This window comes from Cetorhinus maximus, chromosome X (genome assembly GCF_964194155.1).
Source record: "Cetorhinus maximus chromosome X, sCetMax3.hap1.1, whole genome shotgun sequence".
Lineage (NCBI taxonomy): Eukaryota > Metazoa > Chordata > Chondrichthyes > Lamniformes > Cetorhinidae > Cetorhinus > Cetorhinus maximus.
Window position 1 is genome coordinate 6,411,107 of NC_135917.1, and position 18,700 is coordinate 6,429,806.

Here is an 18,700-nt window from a genome sequence, read left to right on the forward strand (position 1 = left end):
AGCTGATGATCTACAGGTTGGGGACGGAGCTGCTACCCAAAGCCACACATTGTTGCTGACTCCAGGTTGGCCAGCGGCAGGAACTGCAGGAACCAAGTGTTGCTGCTCCGCAAAGGGACAGGTTGGGACCCGTGGCAAAGGGCGGTGACTGGTTCCTCCCCTCTCTCGGTTTCTCCATTCCCATTGCTGTTTTCTGACACCCTGACCAAGCCTCGATCCACACAGCTCATAAAAGCAGCTGGGAGCGCCCTCAGTCCCAGCAGCCGTTCAGTTTCGCACTCCGGGTTCTCTCCAACAACCTCAACATGTCTCGTTCAAGTTTCTCCTACAGGTCCTCAAGCGGCAGCGGCAGCGTCAGAGGATTGAGCGGAACGGGAGGCAGATTATCCTCCGCACGGATTGTGAGCAGCAGCAGCAGCGGCGGCGGGAGTGCCTACCCCTTCCAGGGGAGAGCACAGAGTTTGATCCTAGGTCAATCACGGAGAATATCGGCCCCGCTCCTCAGGAGCTCAGGTTATGGGGCGAGTTCGGGGTTTAGCAGCGGCTACTCGGGGGGGCTGATCCAGAAATCCACTAACATTGACCTCAACAGCCCTCTCCCTCAAAATGACACCACCCTGCAGAGTGTCCGCTTGGAGGAGAGCAGACAGATCAAGGGGCTCAACAACCAGTTTGTCAAATTCATTGACCAGGTAAAGTTCCGAGCTGTCCAGGCGGCCGTGTCTGGAAGCCAGTCTTCTGTGTCTTTTCTCAATGACTTGGTGTGTCTCCAGAAATGTCTCTTCTCACTTTGCAGCCCATTCCCTTCCGATGTAACTGTGTCTTCATTTTACACCGGCAGGTTCGTTACCTGGAGCAGGTCAATAAGAAACTGGAGGTCAAACTCAATCTCCTGAAAGAACAAGGAGATTACAAATCCAACATCGACAGCATGTTCCAGACTTACATCGACAACCTGAAAAGACAACTGGAAACACTGGGGCAGGAGAAACTCAGGTTCGAGGCCGATCTTGTCCAAATGCAAGGTCTGGTTGAAGACTTCAAGGGCAAGTAAGTGCGCTGCTGCTGCTGGATTTGGGCACGTTTTTCTCCCTATCCCTTGTCGTGTGTGAACGAGACAAAGTCCCAGTTTGACATTAGGACCACTTTGACAGATTGATCAGGAGCTGGCAAAATGACAGCTGGAGAAATAATCCTCAGGATGGTCATGTAGACTAAACTGCAGGAGTGAGGGGAAATGCCTGTACTCGTCCCCGTCACATTACTGGCTGCTGAGTCCGCTGTTTTCCCACTGGGATCCAGCTGGTTGCCGCATTTGGCATCAGTCGCCCTGCGTTGTGGAGATGGAAACATCAGTCAGCGCCCCCGGTCCCTGTAGGGTCACTTCTCCGGGACGGGGAAGTGTCCGACTGTGGGCATCTGGGCTGCGGACGATAGGACGGAGCAAGTAGCTGGGTCTGGAGGAGCTGTTTGCTGAACGAATCTGTTGGAAAGGTGGAGGAGCCTCCCAGAGCTGTGAAGGTCAGGGAGAAGGATGAGTGAATTGGGGTAATGGGGTGGGGTGGGGAGTTAGTGGGTTGGGTAAACTCGAGCTGCAGGGAAAGGTGATTATCTGGAGAGATATTTGATAAATAGGCAATGTAATGGCAACTGGGCAGTAAGATTGATTTCCACAGGATTCTCAGTCAAATAATCTGCTTCATTCCAGATACGAAGATGAAATTAACAAGCGCACGGAAATGGAGAATGAGTTTGTCCTGGTCAAGAAGGTAAGGTGACTCTATATATATATATATATCTGTGTGCAGGCCGACAGCAAACGGCTCCCTTGAGAGAGTTTTTCAAAGTACTTTGTCCCTCTCCTCTTTAGGACGTGGATGACTCCTACATGAGCAAAGTAGAGCTGGAAGCTAAACTGGAAAGCCTGACCGATGAAATCGACTTCCTCCGATCAATCTTTGAAGAGGTAACAATGTGACATGGCCCAGCAATTGTCCTCTGCTGTTGAATCTAATCCAGTGTAATCCAATGCAGCTAGAAAGTTTGCAATCACTTTTCAATCTTTTCTCCCGCCGATCTTTAGGAAATCCGTGAGCTGCAGGCACAGATTCAGAACACATCTGTCAGCGTGCAACTGGACAGTGGACCCAAACTGGACATCGAACAACTCATTGCTGAAGCCAAAATTCAGTATGAAAACATGGCCAATCAGAGCCGTAAAGAAGCGGAGATTTGGAAACAGACTAAGGTTAAGATCCCAATCCTCATGTCCCACATGGATTGATAGATCTGCAGTCCGTGCTGAAGTGTGAAATCTTTTGCTAACTCCGTGTCAATGTTTCATTGTAGATGCAGGAACTGAGCATGTCGTCTGGACAATATGGGGATGAGCTCCGTATGACTAAGGATGAGATTAAACAGATGAATCAGCGAATCCGTGCACTGAATAATGATATTGAGAGTCTGAGAAACGAGGTAGGCAAAGAAGTGAAAGCAACATGATAATGGGAACAAGTGAATCATTGTTGTGAATGGCGCTTTGTCTTTCTGGGTGTGTCTCATTCTCTCCCCCATCCTACCCCATCCAAAAGAACAATTGGACAAGAAGTGGTGGCGGGATCAGTGCAATCTTGCCTATTTCTGCCAGTCTTGCTCTCTCACTGATGGTAAGTTTCCGATACTGGTAAGGAAACATTCCAATGTGAATCCCTTGCCAGCCTGCAGTGCACACGACACTGCTGTTCCCAATTCATTGTCATGATGCCACCAGCAAACACATCTTCCCTTCACCCCCTGCCTTTACCCAGGACTCGCTTTGAGCGCTGTTCTGATGCACAAAGTGTCGATGGAAGTGACCATGTTAATATTTGTGTTACTTAGCGTCTCAAACTGGAGGCTTTAATCAAAGAATCCGAGGAACGCGGCGAGCTGTCACTCAGAGGTGCAAAGGATAGGATTGAAGACCTGAAAAGTGCCCTGGCCAATGCACAACAACAGCTGATGAAACAAGTCCAGGAATATGAGGCGCTGCTGCAAGTCAAGTTATATCTGGATGTTGAAATTTCCACCTACAAGTCTCTGCTGGAGGGAGAGGAGGAAAGGTAGGATATGGGGCAGTTACAAACTCCAGCCATCACACTGAGCACAGTGCATCATTTTATCTAGTGGCAGATTCCAATCTGTACTTGTGCTTTATTGATATCTGTTGATGGAATGAAGTGCAGGAACTCAGAGTGCCAGGGTATTCTACAAGAACTTTGGTTTAAAAGCTGCTTGGTATCTAAGGAGACACAAACATCACACTCACTCTCAGAATGAATCCCTGGCCTGTGAATCATTTCATCGAGATAAACCAGTAAAGTTCTCCTGATGTCTCACTGGGTGTGGGCATTGTGGAACTGAGCTATACCGAGCAGAAGCTGAACCAGATCGGTGGTTGGGGCGTCCAGTTGGGCTGTGGGTCACAAGCAATGGGGGGTTAAAGCAGCCCAGGAGCCTGTTCCTGAATGCTATGCAGTGTGTTCTGCTTGAAGGTCTGGATCTCTCTGCCCCATGACCAAATGGCCTGCTGCCATTTGCAGCCTGTGGCCATACATGAAGAATGGGCACTTTGGGCGAGGGTCTGGAGGGTGACTGTGCCCATTCGACGCTGAACCCCAGCAGATGCTGGTGTTCCTGGGAGAGGGAGAAAATTGGTCAACTCAAGAGAAATCTGACTGTAAATATGCTGCAAATACCTGCTGTAACATGATTGTGTTTCCATTATCAACAGGATGATAAGTGGGGTAAAAACCCTTAACATCCAGCAAGTACAGAACCAAGGTAAGAGAATTCCTAATTGCTAGTTTGAAGTAAGAATTCCGGGAGGAAGAGCTAGAAATCCAAAACAAAATGTGAAATTCTGTCATTTTCATTTGTTGAGAAGCGAATAGACAGGTTGTCATTTCAGCTCCCAGTGTGTGTGTTCTGAAGAAGGATCTATACGGTGCTTCCCAAACCTTAACCTCTCTTTGTTAAGTTCCCAGAGGCTGATAGAATGGTTTTGTATTTCCATATTTCAGATCTCACTTTAGTCATGCATAACTGTAAATAATGTCTCTGTGTTTAACGATGAGATCAATAGGTGTTCAATGTAAGTAATTCTAATACTGCTGACTACACAACTTGCCCTTCTGACCCCCATGCTGGCTGATAACGTTTAATGATTCCTTCTCCTCTAGTACTGTCCCCCTCCAGTTCAAGTAAACCACCATCACCCCCACCACATAAATCCCACATTTCACCCTTTGTTCCTGCAAACTGCTGCCCCATCTCCAACCTTGCTTTTCTCTTAAAGTCCTTGAATGTGTTGCTGCCTCCCAAAGCGGGGCCCATCTCTTCTGCAACTCTATGCTCCATCCTCCTTAATCTGCTTTCTGCCCCTCTAAAAGCACTGAAACAGTCCTTATCTAAGTCTCAAAAGACATCCAATGTGACTGTGACCACAGTAACATATATCTCCTCATCCTTTTCTATCTGTCTGCAGCCATAGACATGTTTGACCACAGCAGTGTTCCTTCAGTACCTCTTTTGCTATGTCCACTGGTTGGGCCTGTGATTTAACATGGCGATGACCAAAGCCATTACCTTTGATCACAGCCACAAGCTACGTTCGCTATTCAAGAAATGCACCTCCTCCGTGGCCACTGCCTGAGGCTGAACCAGATATTCGCAACCTTGGTGTCGGACTGGACCCTGAGGTCTGCTTCTGAACCCATAGCCACTCCAACACCAAGACCACACACTTCCATCTCCGTAATATCATCATTCTCCACAACTGCCTCAGCTCATCGAATGCTGAAACCCACACTCATGCCTTTGTCACTTCCAGACTCAAATATTCCAATGTTCTCATGGCCAGCAACCCTAACCCCACCCTCCATAAACTCCAGCTCATCCAAAGTTCCGCTGCCCATAGCCTAACCTGCACCAAGTCCTGTTCACCCTTTGTGCTCACCGATCTACACTTGCTCCAAAGTTGGCAACGTCTTGAACTGAGCATTCTCATCCTTGTGCTCAAGTTCCCCCAGGGCATCATCCCTTTCCGTCTCTGTAACTTCTTCCAGCTTTACAATGCCCCGCGATCTCTGTGCTCCTGCAGTACTGGCCTCTTCCACATCCCTGATTTACATCACCCCACCAGGGGCGGCCACACTTTCAGTAACCAAGACTCAAAGTTTAGGAATTCCCTCCCTGAACCAGTCCTCCTCTCTACCTCTCTGCCTCCTCCTTTATGAGCTATATGTTTGAGCAAGCTTTTCATCGCCATCCTCATATGTGGCCTGGTGTCAAATATTTGTTTGAAAAAGTTCCTGGAAAGCACCTTGGGACATTTTACTGTGTTAAAGGTGCTATAAAAATGCAAATTACTCTTCTTGTTGCACTTGTTCTTTGAATTCCAAATGTCCTTTAGGGAAGGAAATCTGCCATCCTTACCAGGACAGGCCCAAATGTTACTCCAGACCCACAGCAATGTGGTTGACTCTGAACTGCCTTCAGCAATGGCCAAGCAAGCCACTCAGTTCAAGGGCAATTAGGGATGGGCCGTGATGCCCACACCCCACGAAAGAATAAAGAAAAGAAAGTGTAAGACCCAGATTATAAGAGGGTGTTTTTTTTCCTCTTTTACAGGTAATTTTCAGCAGTTCCGTGACATGAGTAGCGGATTAGAAAGTTCTCTCGGTTTAGGAGGCTCTGGTAGTGGCAGAAGTAGTCAAACGGTGACTGTGAAATCAGTGGAGCAAAGCCGTGGTGGATATCTTTCTTCATATTGAATCATCGAGGGATAAACTAATGCCAGCGGACTCTCTTACCAGCCCACTGAGTTGATTGTCCGAGCTCTATATCCTCTTATTTCTTGGAACCTTTAAAATGGGAAATATCCCAAAGTTTTCGGTGCTGAACTCTGTTTCAATATTCTCTACCATTGTGTATCGGGATCTGCATTTTATGACATTCCTATTATATGAATAAACTTCTAATCAATAAATCCGGACTGCTTTTTATTTCAGCACAATATGAAGTTAGTGGAAAAAAGAAGTTTCATCCATTCTTTTGAAATTGAAGATCTTTCAATTTTTATAACATTAAGTTTGGAGCAATATTGTGAAACATAGAAAGACTAGTTTGTGTATTCCACATAAGGAACACAGCACACCATCATTGAAACCAGTCAGTGAATCATATAGATACAGCAAAGTTTAGCAACAATTCAAATAATTTATCTGCAGCTCCTTCTCCTCCAGCAATTTATCACTTTTTTCTATCAGCTGAGAATACAAGCACTGGACATAGGTTATATTGGAATCTCCACAATGGAGTTTGTATATCATAAAGGCAGCCCACCTCATAGCGATGTGATAGTGGGAGATATGTTGGGTTAGAACACTTGTCCTGGGCTATGTTGAAATATAGACCAGAGTGATTAAGGAAAGTATCCTCCATCTATTGAGTGTAAGTGTTGTACAGAAATTGATTTTGTGCAGTCTCTTACCCATTCCCAGTTAGTGTGGGACTACGGTACGATGTGGTCCCTAATTTGTAGTGCAGCCTCACTCAGACAGGTCACAGGATAGCTCGCGTGGGGAATGGAAAAATACCATACAGATGTAATAATGCCTGCGGAACTGAGGCGTACTTCTGGACCCAAGAAGAGGAGCTCTTGTCTGGACCACGTTAGGCTTCCCAAACTCAATTGGTCTTGTTCAACATTGAATTTGCAATCAAAATGGAAAGTGTTCCATTCCTCAGCGGTACAGCTGTTTAGGTTAACCAACAGTAAAACTTGGGATCCAGAAGGAATGCTTCTGTGTAAAGACAAATATCCCTCTGATGTAATAAGAACAATATAATACTTTGAGTATTGGTGTAAAAAGAGACACGCAGTCAAAGCTTTCCATCTTGCACTCATCAGGACAGAATCGCAACATACCAAATTTGAAAGGGAACACAAGGAGTCTACTTGCCAACCAATCAACATCCTTTTTTCATGTAGGAGATATTGTTGTTTCCTTTGGAGACTCTGCACCCTCTCCAAGGCCAATATATCCTTCCTGAGGTTCAATCCCTAAAACCCAACACAATGTTCTAAATGAAAAGCAAAATACTGTGGATGCTGGAGATCTGAAATAAAAACAAAGTGCTGTAAAAACTCAGCATCTCTGGCAGCATCTGTGGCGAGAGAAACAGAATTCAGAGTCATATTGGTGTCGAAATGTTAACTCTGTTTCTCTCTCCACAGTTGATGTCAGCCCTGCTGAGTTTTTCCAGCACTTTCTGTGACAATATTCTAAATTTTGTCTTCCCGCAGGTAATATAACTTGTATCCCTTTGTATTTCAGCACTCTTGTGAGAGAGGCCAACATTACATTCACTTTTCCAATTATTATTTCCACATGCCCACTTTTAGCTTTTAGTAATTGACAAGAGGTAGGAGACTCATAAACATACATAATTCATAATTGAAAGATACATTTAGCACCCTGTATGCAATCTTACCGGTATTACACAGGTCAGAAAGGTTGAGCGCAGTCAAGATTGGGCGCTATCTGATCAGTGTGTTGAAACTAAAGGAGACCCAATCTGTACAAAGCTGCAACACCCACAAGTCTCTCCTTTCACTTCATATGCTTGGCTCCGATTCAGTGATCACTCTTTAAGCTGGACTGTGTTTTTGACATTCCTTGAAAACTAACAAGTATCTGTCCATGGACGCTGCACTTGATTGGAGTGGAGAGGAGGAGGAGGAGAAGGAAAAAGAGCAGCAGAAGCAATGGCATCCTGTTGCAGGAATTGCAGGAAGGCTGCTGGAAGATGCAGCACCAGAGGGGCAGGCACGCAGCAGTCCTTACCCAGCTCCCACTGTGTACAGACAGAGACTCAGCTTCCTTCAGCTGTACAAGGAGCAGTGTTTCAGGATGCTCCCATTGTCAAGGCAGCTGGTCACGGACCTCTGCAGCCTCACCCTATGGGGAGATGGTGGGGCAGTGGTAATGTCAGTGGGCTAGTGATTCAGAAACCCAGGTGAATATTCTGTGGCCGTGTGTTCAAATCCCACCATGGCAGCTGGTGGAATTTCAATTCAATTAAAAAATCTGGAATATAAAACTAATCTCAGTAATAATGACTGTGACAGCTATTATAGATTGTTGTAAAATCCCATCTTGTTCATTAATGCTAATTAGGGAGGGAAATCTACCATCCATGCCTTGTCTGGCTGATATGTGAGTTTGGAACCACAGAAATGTGATTGACTCTTAATTGCTGTCTGAAATGCTGTGGCTGGGCAGTTAGGGATGGAGAACAACTGCTGGCCTTGTCAGTGATGTCCAGATCCTGTGAAAAAATAAATGTTATAAAGAGACAGGAAAATAAAACAATTGCACCCAACAGGTTAAGGATATTGAAAGAACAATCTGAACTGAATTCTGACAAGTCCCCAGCACCTGATGGACTTCATCCGAGATTATTCAAAGAATTGGCTGCTGAGATAGTCGATGCATTGGTTGTAATTTTCCCCTGATTATGGAAATGTCCCATCAGATTGGAAAATAGCGAGTACAACTCCTCTGTTCAAGTAAGGAGGAAGCACAGAAAGCAGGACACTACAGGCCAGTTAGTCAGACATCTGTCATGGGGAAAATACCAGAATTTATTGTAAGGGAGGTTATAGCACGGCACTTAGAAAATTGTATTTTAGTTCCTTGAGGAAGGAACATGAATCGGAACGTAGGAAAAACAGAGGAATATAGAAGGTGGAGGAGGTCATTTGGTTCCCTCAAACCTGCTCCGCCATTTAACTTGATCGTGGCTGATCTTTTACCTCAACACCATCTTCCCACACTGTCCCTGTATCCCTTGATGTCATTGGTATCTCGAAATCTATCCACCTCTGTTTTGAACATACTCAATGACTGAGCTTCCACAGCTCTCTGGGTGAGAGAGTTACAAAGATTCACCACCCTCTGAGTGAAGAAATTCCTCCTCATCTCAGTCTTAAATGGCCTACCTCATATTCTGAGACTGTGTGCCCTGGTTCCAAAAGCCCCCAACCAGGGGAAATATCCTTCCTGCATCCACCCTGTTGACCTGTGTAAGAATTTTGTACACTTCAATGAGCTCACCTCTCATTCTTCTAAACTGTAGAGATTACAGGCCCAATGTCAAGCGTTTGTTTGACAGACCTCCCATTGAAACTTGCTGAGAAATCAGTTCAGGATGAAGCATCGGCAGACAATGTGCCAAGGACCCGTCTTTGGGCAGAGCACTCATGAATGAATTAAATTCCTACAACACTACAAGCAACCAGTTTGCAGGGATTAGGAATATTGCTTCTCCCAATTATCCATGCACAATGTAGTCACTTTGGATTTATCAAAAATGGGCACTCTTTGCCATTTCAATCCTTTTTTTGAAAAATATTTATTCCCCAAATTTCGCATTCTTAAACTTCACACTGGATGCAAAAATACGGACCAGGGACCCTGGTGAGTTTCCACATTCAAACAGCTGGTGGAGCCCTTGGGACACAGCAGCCAGAGACTGCAATGCTCCTGAACAGTGGATTCTTTCAAGGGGCTCTCACACTCTTCTGCTATCTGTATTCTTTCAACCTGAAAGAGCACAAAACTAGTTTAATCCTCGAACGCTTTTTGTCCAGGGAACTTGGTTACAGACAACAAACTTGAATTAATGTGTATAGATTTCTTTTTATTCGTTCACGAGATGTGGGATTCCCTGGTTGGGCCAGCATTTATTGCCCATCCCTAATTGCACTTGAGAAGGTGGTGGTGAGCTGCCTTCTTGAATCACTGCAGTCCATGTTGTGTAGGTACACCCACAGTGCTGTTAGAGAGGGAGTTCCAGGATTTTGACCCAGCGACATTGAGGAATGGCGATATATTTCCAAGTCAGGATGGTGAGTGACTTGGAGGGGAACTTCCAGCTGATAGTGTTCCCATCTATCTGCTGCCCTTGTCGTTCTAGATGGTTGTGGTCGTGGGTTTGGAAGATGCTGTCTAAAGAGCCTTGATGAACTCGATGCAGTGTATCTTGTAGATTGTACACGCTGCTGCCACTGTGCGCCAGCGGTGGAGGGAGTGAATGTTTGTGGATGTGGTGCCAATCAAGCGGGCTGCTTGCCCTGGAGGGTGTCAAGTTTCTTGGGCGTTGTGGGAGCTGCACTCCACCAGGGAAGTGGGGAGTATTCCACGACACTCCTGAATTGTGCCTTGTAGATGGTGGACAAGCTTCGGGAAGTCAGGAGGTGAGATACTCATCGTTGGATTACTAGCCTCTGACCTGCTCTTGTAGCCACAGTATTTATATGGCTGGTCCAGTTCAGTTTCTGGTCAATGGTAACCAACAGGATGTGGATAGTGGGGGATTCAGTGATGGTAATATTATTGAAAGTCAAGGGGCGATGGTTAGATTGCCTCTTGTTGCACATGGACATTGCCTGGCTTTTGTGTGGCGCGAAAGTTACTCGTTACTCATCAGCCCAAGCCTGGATATTGTCCAGGCCTTGCAGCATTTGGACATGGACTGCTTCAGTATCCGAGGAGTCCTGAATGGTGCTGAACATTGTGCAGTCATCAGCAAACATCCCCACTACTGACCTTATGATGGGAGGAAGGTCATTGATGAAGCAGCTGAAGATGGTTAGCCTGAGGACACGACCCTGAGGAACTCCTGCAGTGATGTTCTGGAGCTGAGATGACTGACATCCAATTACCACAACCATCTTGCTTTGTGCTAGGTATGACTCCAACCAGTGGAGTGTTTTCCCATTGACTCCAGTTTTACTAGGGTTCTTTGATGCCACACGCGGTCAAATGCAGCCGTGATGTCAAGGGCAATCAGTCTCACCTCAGCACGGGAGTTCAGCTCATTTGTCCATGTTTGAACCAAGGCTGTAATGAGGTCAGGAGCTGAGTGGCCCTGGCGGAACCCAGACTGGGCATCAGTGAGCAGGTTATTGCTAAGCAAGTGCCTCTTGATAGCACTGTTCATGAACCCCTTCCATTACTTGACTGATGACAGAGAGTAGACTGATTGGGCGGTATTGGCCGGGTTGGATTTGTCCTGCTTTTTGTGTATTGGACATACCTGGCCAATTTTCAGCATAGCAGGGTAGATGCCAGTGTTGTAGCTGTACTGGTACAGTTTGGCTAGGGGCGTGGCAAGTTCTGGCACAAGTTCAGTATTATTGTCGGAATATTGTCAGGGCCCTTTGCCTTTGCTCTATCCAGTGCCATCTGCCATTACCAGATATCACGTGGAGTCAGTCGAATTGGCTGGAGTGCCACACAACACGATGGAGGGTATCCTCAATGTGACTTTGTCTCCACAACGACTGTGAGTTGGTCACTCCTACTGATACTGTCATGGACAGATGTGTCTGCAGCAGCCAGGTTGGGGAGGATGAGGTCGAGAAAGTTTTTCCTTCTTCTTGGTTCCCTCACCACCTGGCGCAGACCCAGTCTAGCAGCTATGTCCTTTAGGGTGCGGCCAGCTCAGTCTGTAGTGGTGCTACCGAGCCGCTCTTGGTGATGGACATTGAAGTCCCCCACCCAGAGTGCATTCTGTGCCTTTGCCACCCTCAGTGTCCCGATGTTTCACAAGACCATAGTCAGACATCATTTGACATGGAGCCACACTAAGGAGACTTCAGGCTAGAGGAATAGAAGCTCAGTCAAAGAGGTAGCCTTTAAAGAATTCAGTCAAGGATGGGGTGGATAAAGTGGGCAACGTCCAAGTGGCCAGAGATAATATGGGATTGGAAGATCACAGTGATGAAGGGAGCTGTAAACTCTCACCCCTCTCACACAGTCTCCCCTGTGTTATTCTGCACTGATAGACTCTAATACTGTGAGCTGCTCTCTCCATTGACATTCATCATATCCACTGCAGTTTCTGGCCTCTCAGACAGCTCCTTCACAGGGACCTTTTCAAGGCTCTTGGAGTCTCCCAGCCCCACATCCAGCTGATGATCTACAGGGTGGGGACGGAGCAGCTACCCAAAGCCACACATTGTTGCTGACTCCAGGTTGGCCAGCGGCAGGAACTGCAGGAACCAGGTGTTGCTGCTCCGCAAAGGGACAGGTTGGGACCCGTGGCAAAGGGCGGTGACTGGTTCCTCCCCTCTCTCGGTTTCTCCATTCCCATTGCTGTTATCTGACACCCTGACCAAGCCTCGATCCACACAGCTCATAAAAGCAGCTGGGAGCGCCCTCAGTCCCAGCAGCCGTTCAGTTTCACACTCCGGGTTCTCTCCAACAACCTCAACATGTCTCGTTCAAGTTTCTCCTACAGGTCCTCAAGCGGCAGCGGCAGCGTCAGAGGATTGAGCGGAACGGGAGGCAGATTATCCTCCGCACGGATTGTGAGCAGCAGCAGCAGCGGCGGCGGGAGTGCCTACCCCTTCCAGGGGAGAGCACAGAGTTTGATCCTAGGTCAATCACGGAGAATATCGGCCCCGCTCCTCAGGAGCTCAGGTTATGGGGCGAGTTCGGGGTTTAGCAGCGGCTACTCGGGGGGGCTGATCCAGAAATCCACTAACATTGACCTCAACAGCCCTCTCCCTCAAAATGACACCACCCTGCAGAGTGTCCGCTTGGAGGAGAGCAGACAGATCAAGGGGCTCAACAACCAGTTTGTCAAATTCATTGACCAGGTAAAGTTCCGAGCTGTCCAGGCGGCCGTGTCTGGAAGCCAGTCTTCTGTGTCTTTTCTCAATGACTTGGTGTGTCTCCAGAAATGTCTCTTCTCACTTTGCAGCCCATTCCCTTCCGATGTAACTGTGTCTTCATTTTACACCGGCAGGTTCGTTACCTGGAGCAGGTCAATAAGAAACTGGAGGTCAAACTCAATCTCCTGAAAGAACAAGGAGATTACAAATCCAACATCGACAGCATGTTCCAGACTTACATCGACAACCTGAAAAGACAACTGGAAACACTGGGGCAGGAGAAACTCAGGTTCGAGGCCGATCTTGTCCAAATGCAAGGTCTGGTTGAAGACTTCAAGGGCAAGTAAGTGCGCTGCTGCTGCTGGATTTGGGCACGTTTTTCTCCCTATCCCTTGTCGTGTGTGAACGAGACAAAGTCCCAGTTTGACATTAGGACCACTTTGACAGATTGATCAGGAGCTGGCAAAATGACAGCTGGAGAAATAATCCTCAGGATGGTCATGTAGACTAAACTGCAGGAGTGAGGGGAAATGCCTGTACTCGTCCCCGTCACATTACTGGCTGCTGAGTCCGCTGTTTTCCCACTGGGATCCAGCTGGTTGCCGCATTTGGCATCAGTCGCCCTGCGTTGTGGAGATGGAAACATCAGTCAGCGCCCCCGGTCCCTGTAGGGTCACTTCTCCGGGACGGGGAAGTGTCCGACTGTGGGCATCTGGGCTGCGGACGATAGGACGGAGCAAGTATCTGGGTCTGGAGGAGCTGTTTGCTGAACGAATCTGTTGGAAAGGTGGAGGAGCCTCCCAGAGCTGTGAAGGTCAGGGAGAGGGATGAGTGAATTGGGGTAATGGGGTGGGGTGGGGAGTTAGTGGGTTGGGTAAACTCGGGCTGCAGGGAAAGGTGATTATCTGGAGAGATATTTGATAAATAGGCAATGTAATGGCAACTGGACAGTAAGATTGATTTCCACAGGATTCTCAGTCAAATAATCTGCTTCATTCCAGATACGAAGATGAAATTAACAAGCGCACGGAAATGGAGAATGAGTTTGTCCTGGTCAAGAAGGTGAGGTGACTCTATATATATATATATATATATATAATATATATATATATATCTGTGTGCAGGCCGACAGCAAACGGCTCCCTTGAGAGAGTTTTTCAAAGTACTTTGTCCCTCTCCTCTTTAGGACGTGGATGACTCCTACATGAGCAAAGTAGAGCTGGAAGCTAAACTGGAAAGCCTGACCGATGAAATCGACTTCCTCCGATCAATCTTTGAAGAGGTAACAATGTGACATGGCCCAGCAATTGTCCTCTGCTGTTGAATCTAATCCAGTGTAATCCAATGCAGCTAGAAAGTTTGCAATCACTTTTCAATCTTTTCTCCCGCCGATCTTTAGGAAATCCGTGAGCTGCAGGCACAGATTCAGAACACATCTGTCAGCGTGCAACTGGACAGTGGACCCAAACTGGACATCGAACAACTCATTGCTGAAGCCAAAATTCAGTATGAAAACATGGCCAATCAGAGCCGTAAAGAAGCGGAGATTTGGAAACAGACTAAGGTTAAGATCCCAATCCTCATGTCTCACATGGATTGATAGATCTGCAGTCCGTGCTGAAGTGTGAAATCTTTTGCTAACTCCGTGTCAATGTTTCATTGTAGATGCAGGAACTGAGCATGTCATCTGGACAATATGGGGATGAGCTCCGTATGACTAAGGATGAGATTAAACAGATGAATCAGCGAATCCGTGCACTGAATAATGATATTGAGAGTCTGAGAAACGAGGTAGGCAAAGAAGTGAAAGCAACATGATAATGGGAACAAGTGAATCATTGTTGTGAATGGCGCTTTGTCTTTCTGGGTGTGTCTCATTCTCTCCCCCATCCTACCCCATCCAAAAGAACAATTGGACAAGAAGTGGTGGCGGGATCAGTGCAATCTTGCCTATTTCTGCCAGTCTTGCTCTCTCACTGATGGTAAGTTTCCGATACTGGTAAAGAAACATTCCAATGTGAATCCCTTGCCAGCCTGCAGTGCACACGACACTGCTGTTCCCAATTCATTGTCATGATGCCACCAGCAAACACATCTTCCCTTCACCCCCTGCCTTTACCCAGGACTCGCTTTGAGCGCTGTTCTGATGCACAAAGTGTCGATGGAAGTGACCATGTTAATATTTGTGTTACTTAGCGTCTCAAACTGGAGGCTTTAATCAAAGAAGCCGAGGAACGCGGCGAGCTGTCACTCAGAGGTGCAAAGGATAGGATTGAAGACCTGAAAAGTGCCCTGGCCAATGCACAACAACAGCTGATGAAACAAGTCCAGGAATATGAGGCGCTGCTGCAAGTCAAGTTATATCTGGATGTTGAAATTTCCACCTACAAGTCTCTGCTGGAGGGAGAGGAGGAAAGGTAGGATATGGGGCAGTTACAAACTCCAGCCATCACACTGAGCACAGTCCATCATTTTCTCTAGTGGCAGATTCCAATCTGTACTTGTGCTTTATTGACAACTGTTGATGGAATGAAGTGCAGGAACTCAGAGTGCCAGGGTATTCAACAAGAACTTTGGTTTAAAAGCTGCTTGGTATCTAAGGAGACACAAACATCACACTCACTCTCAGAATGAATCCCTGGCCTGTGAATCATTCTTCCTTTCATAGAGATAAACCAGTAAAGTTCTCCTGATGTCTCACTGGGTGTGGGCATTGTGCAACTGAGCTATACCGAGCAGAAGCTGAACCAGATCAGTGGTTGGGGCGTTCAGTTGGGCTGTGGGTCCCAAGCAATGGGGGGTAAAATCAGCCGGGGAGCCTGTTCCTGATGGCTATACAGTGTGTTCTGCTTGAAGGTCTGGATCTCTCTGCCCCATGACCAAATGACCTGCTGGCATTTGCAGACTCTGGCCATACATGAAGAATGGGCACTTTGGGTGAGGGTCTGGAGGGTGACTGTGCCCAATCGATGCTGAACCGCAGCAGATGCTGGTGTTACTGGGAGAGGTAGAAAATTGGTCAACTCAAGAGAAATCTGACTGTAAATATGCTGCAAATACCTGCTGTAACATGATTGTGTTTCCATTATCAACAGGATGATAAGTGGGGTAAAAACCCTTAACATCCAGCAAGTACAGAACCAAGGTAAGAGAATTCCTAATTGCTAGTTTGAAGTAAGAATTCCGGGAGGAAGAGCTAGAATTCCAAAACAAAAATGTGAAATTCTGTAAATTTCATTTGTTGAGAAGCGAATAGACAGGTTGTCATTTCAGCTCCCAGTGTGTGTGTTCTGAAGAAGGATCTATACAGTGCTTCCCAAACCTTAACCTCTCTTTGTTCAGTTCCCAGAGGCTGAAAGAATGGTTTTGCATTTCCATATTTCAGATCTCACTTTAGTCATGCATAAGTGTAAATAATGTGTCTGTGTTTAACGATGAGATCAATAGGTGTTCAATGTAAGTACTTCTAATACTGCTGACTACACAACTTGCCCTCCTTACCCCCATGCTGGCTGATAATGTTTAATGATTCCTTCTCCTCTAGTACTGTCCCCCTCCAGTTCAAACAAACCACCATCACCCCCCACCACATAAATCCCACATTTCACCCTTTGATCTTGGAAACTGCTGACCGATCTCCAACCTTGCTTTTCTCTTAAAGTCCTTGAATGTGTTGTTGCCTCCCAAAGCAGTGTCCATCTCTTCTGCAACTCTATGCTCGATCCTCCTCAATCAGCTTTCTGCCCCTCTAAAAGCACTGAAACATCCATATCTGAGTCACAAAAGACATCCAATGTGACTGTGACCACATATAGCTCCTCATCCTTTTCTATCTGTCTGCAGCCATAGACATGTTTGACCACAGTAGTGTTCCTTCATTACCTCGTTTGCTATGTCCACTGGTTGGGCATGTGATTTAACATGGTGATGACCAAAGCCATTACCTTTGATCACAGCCACAAGCTACATTCGCTATGCAAGAAATGCACCTCCTCCGTGGCCACTGCCTGAGGCTGAAACAGATATTTGCAACCTTGGTGTCAGACTGGACACTGAGATCTGCTTCTGAACCCATAGCCACTTCAACACCAAGACCACCCACTTCCATCTCCGTAATATCATCATTCTCCACAACTGCCTCAGCTCATCGAATGCTGAAGACCACACTCAGGCCTTTGTCACTTCCAGACTCAAATATTCCAATGTCCTCATGGCCAGCAACCCAAACCCCACCCTCCTTAAACTTCAACTCATCCAAAGTTCCGCTGCCCATATCCTAACCTGCACCAAGTCCTGTTCACCCTTTGTGCTCACCGATCTACACTTGCTCCCAACCTGGCAACGCCTTGAACTGATCATTCTCATCGTTGTGCTCAAGTTCCTCCAGGGCATCATCCCTTTCCGTCTCTGTAACTTCTTCCAGCTCTACAATGCCCTACGATATCTGTGCTCCTGCAGTACTGGCCTCTTCCACATCCCTGATTTACATCACCCCACCAGGGGCGGCCACACTTTCAGTAACCAAGACTCAAAGTTCAGGAATTCCCTCCCTGAACCACTCCTCCTCTCTACCTCTCTGCCTCCTCCTTTAAGAGCTATATGTTTGAGCAAGCTTTTCATCGCCATCCTCATATGTGGCCTGGTGTCAAATATTTGTTTGAAAAAGTTCCTGGAAAGCACCTTGGGACATTTTACTGTGTTAAAGGTGCTATAAAAATGCAAATTACTCTTCTTGTTGCACTTTGAATTACTAATGTCCTTTAGGGAAGGAAATCTGCCATCCTTACCAGGACAGGACAAAATGTTACTCCAGACCCACAGCAATGTGGTTGACTCTGAACTGCCTTCAGCAATGGCCAAGCAAGCCACTCAGTTCAAGGGCAATTAGGGATGGGCAGTGATGCCCACACCCCATGAAAGAATAAAGAAAAGAAAGTGTAAGACCCAGATTATAAGAGGGTGTTTTTTTTCCTCTTTTACAGGTAATTTTCAGCAGTTCCGTGACATGAGTAGTGGATTAGAAAGTTCTCTCGGTTTAGGAGGCTCTGGTGGTGGCAGAAGTAGTCAAACGGTGATTGTGAAATCAGTGGAGCAAAGCCATGGTGGATATCTTTCTTCATATTGAATCATCGAGGGATAAACTAATGCCAGCGGACTCTCTTACCAGCCCACTGAGTTGATTGTCAGAGCTCTATTTCCTCTTATTTCTTGGATCCTTTAAAATGGGAAATATCCCAAAGTTTTCGGTGCTGAACTCTGTTTCAATACTCTCTACCATTTTGTATCAGGATCTGCATTTTATGACATTCCTGTTATATGAATAAACTTCTAATCAATAAATCCGGACTGCTTTTTATTTCAGCACAATATGAAGTTAGTGGAAAAAAGAAGTTTCATCCATTCTTTTGAAATTGAAGATCTTTCAATTTTTATAACATTAAGTTTGGAGCAATATTGTGAAACATAGAAAGACTAGTTTGTGTATTCCACATAAGGAACACAGCACACCATCATTGAAACCAGTCAGTGCATGATATGGATACAGCAAAGTTTACCAACAATTCAAATAATTTAACTGCACCTCCTTCTCCTCCAGCAATTTATCACTTTTTCTATCAGCTGAGAATACAAGCACTGGACATAGGTTATATTGGAATCTCCGCAATGGAGTTTGTATATCATAAAGGCAGCCCACCTCATAGCGATGTGATAGCGGGAGATATGTTGGGTTAGAACACTTGTCCTGGGCTATGTGTTGAAATATAGACCAGAGTGATTAAGGAAAGTCTCCTCCATCTATTGAGTGTAAGTGTTGTACAGAAATTGATTTTGTGCAGTCTCTAACCCGTTCCCAGTTAGTGTGGGACTACGGTACGATGTGGTCCCTAATTTGTAGTGCAGCCTCACTCAGACAGGTCACAGGATAGCTCACGTGGGGAATGGAAAAATACCATACTGATGTAATAATGCCTT

The 18,700-nt window shown here is 46.3% G+C and overlaps 2 protein-coding genes across 2 annotated transcripts; both read left to right on the top strand.

Annotated features, from left to right (window-relative positions):
• Positions 1 to 243: 243 nt before the first annotated feature.
• On the top strand, positions 244 to 5,881 carry LOC144672724 (keratin, type II cytoskeletal 8-like). The gene is made up of 9 exons (XM_078534669.1): positions 244 to 692; positions 842 to 1,050; positions 1,709 to 1,769; positions 1,871 to 1,966; positions 2,084 to 2,248; positions 2,350 to 2,475; positions 2,881 to 3,101; positions 3,773 to 3,822; positions 5,671 to 5,881. The coding sequence occupies exons 1-9, from the start codon at positions 306 to 308 to the stop codon at positions 5,811 to 5,813; spliced, it is 1,458 nt and encodes a 485-aa protein (XP_078390795.1). The 5' UTR covers positions 244 to 305; the 3' UTR covers positions 5,814 to 5,881.
• A 6,402-nt stretch (positions 5,882 to 12,283) lies between these two features.
• Positions 12,284 to 18,069, top strand: LOC144672660 (keratin, type II cytoskeletal 8-like). Its single transcript, XM_078534533.1, has 9 exons — positions 12,284 to 12,712; positions 12,862 to 13,070; positions 13,729 to 13,789; positions 13,914 to 14,009; positions 14,127 to 14,291; positions 14,393 to 14,518; positions 14,924 to 15,144; positions 15,823 to 15,872; positions 17,710 to 18,069. The coding sequence occupies exons 1-9, from the start codon at positions 12,326 to 12,328 to the stop codon at positions 17,850 to 17,852; spliced, it is 1,458 nt and encodes a 485-aa protein (XP_078390659.1). The 5' UTR covers positions 12,284 to 12,325; the 3' UTR covers positions 17,853 to 18,069.
• Positions 18,070 to 18,700: the final 631 nt, after the last annotated feature.

Coding starts and splice junctions, on each gene's coding strand:
- LOC144672724 (XM_078534669.1), top strand. CDS start 306: ATGTCTCGTTCAAGTTTCTCCTACAGGTCCTCAAGCGGCAGCGGCAGC. Junction 1,051..1,708: donor GTTGAAGACTTCAAGGGCAA/GTAAGTGCGCTG, acceptor GCTTCATTCCAG/ATACGAAGATGAAATTAACA. Junction 2,476..2,880: donor TTGAGAGTCTGAGAAACGAG/GTAGGCAAAGAA, acceptor TGTGTTACTTAG/CGTCTCAAACTGGAGGCTTT.
- LOC144672660 (XM_078534533.1), top strand. CDS start 12,326: ATGTCTCGTTCAAGTTTCTCCTACAGGTCCTCAAGCGGCAGCGGCAGC. Junction 13,790..13,913: donor AGTTTGTCCTGGTCAAGAAG/GTGAGGTGACTC, acceptor TCTCCTCTTTAG/GACGTGGATGACTCCTACAT. Junction 15,873..17,709: donor CCAGCAAGTACAGAACCAAG/GTAAGAGAATTC, acceptor CCTCTTTTACAG/GTAATTTTCAGCAGTTCCGT.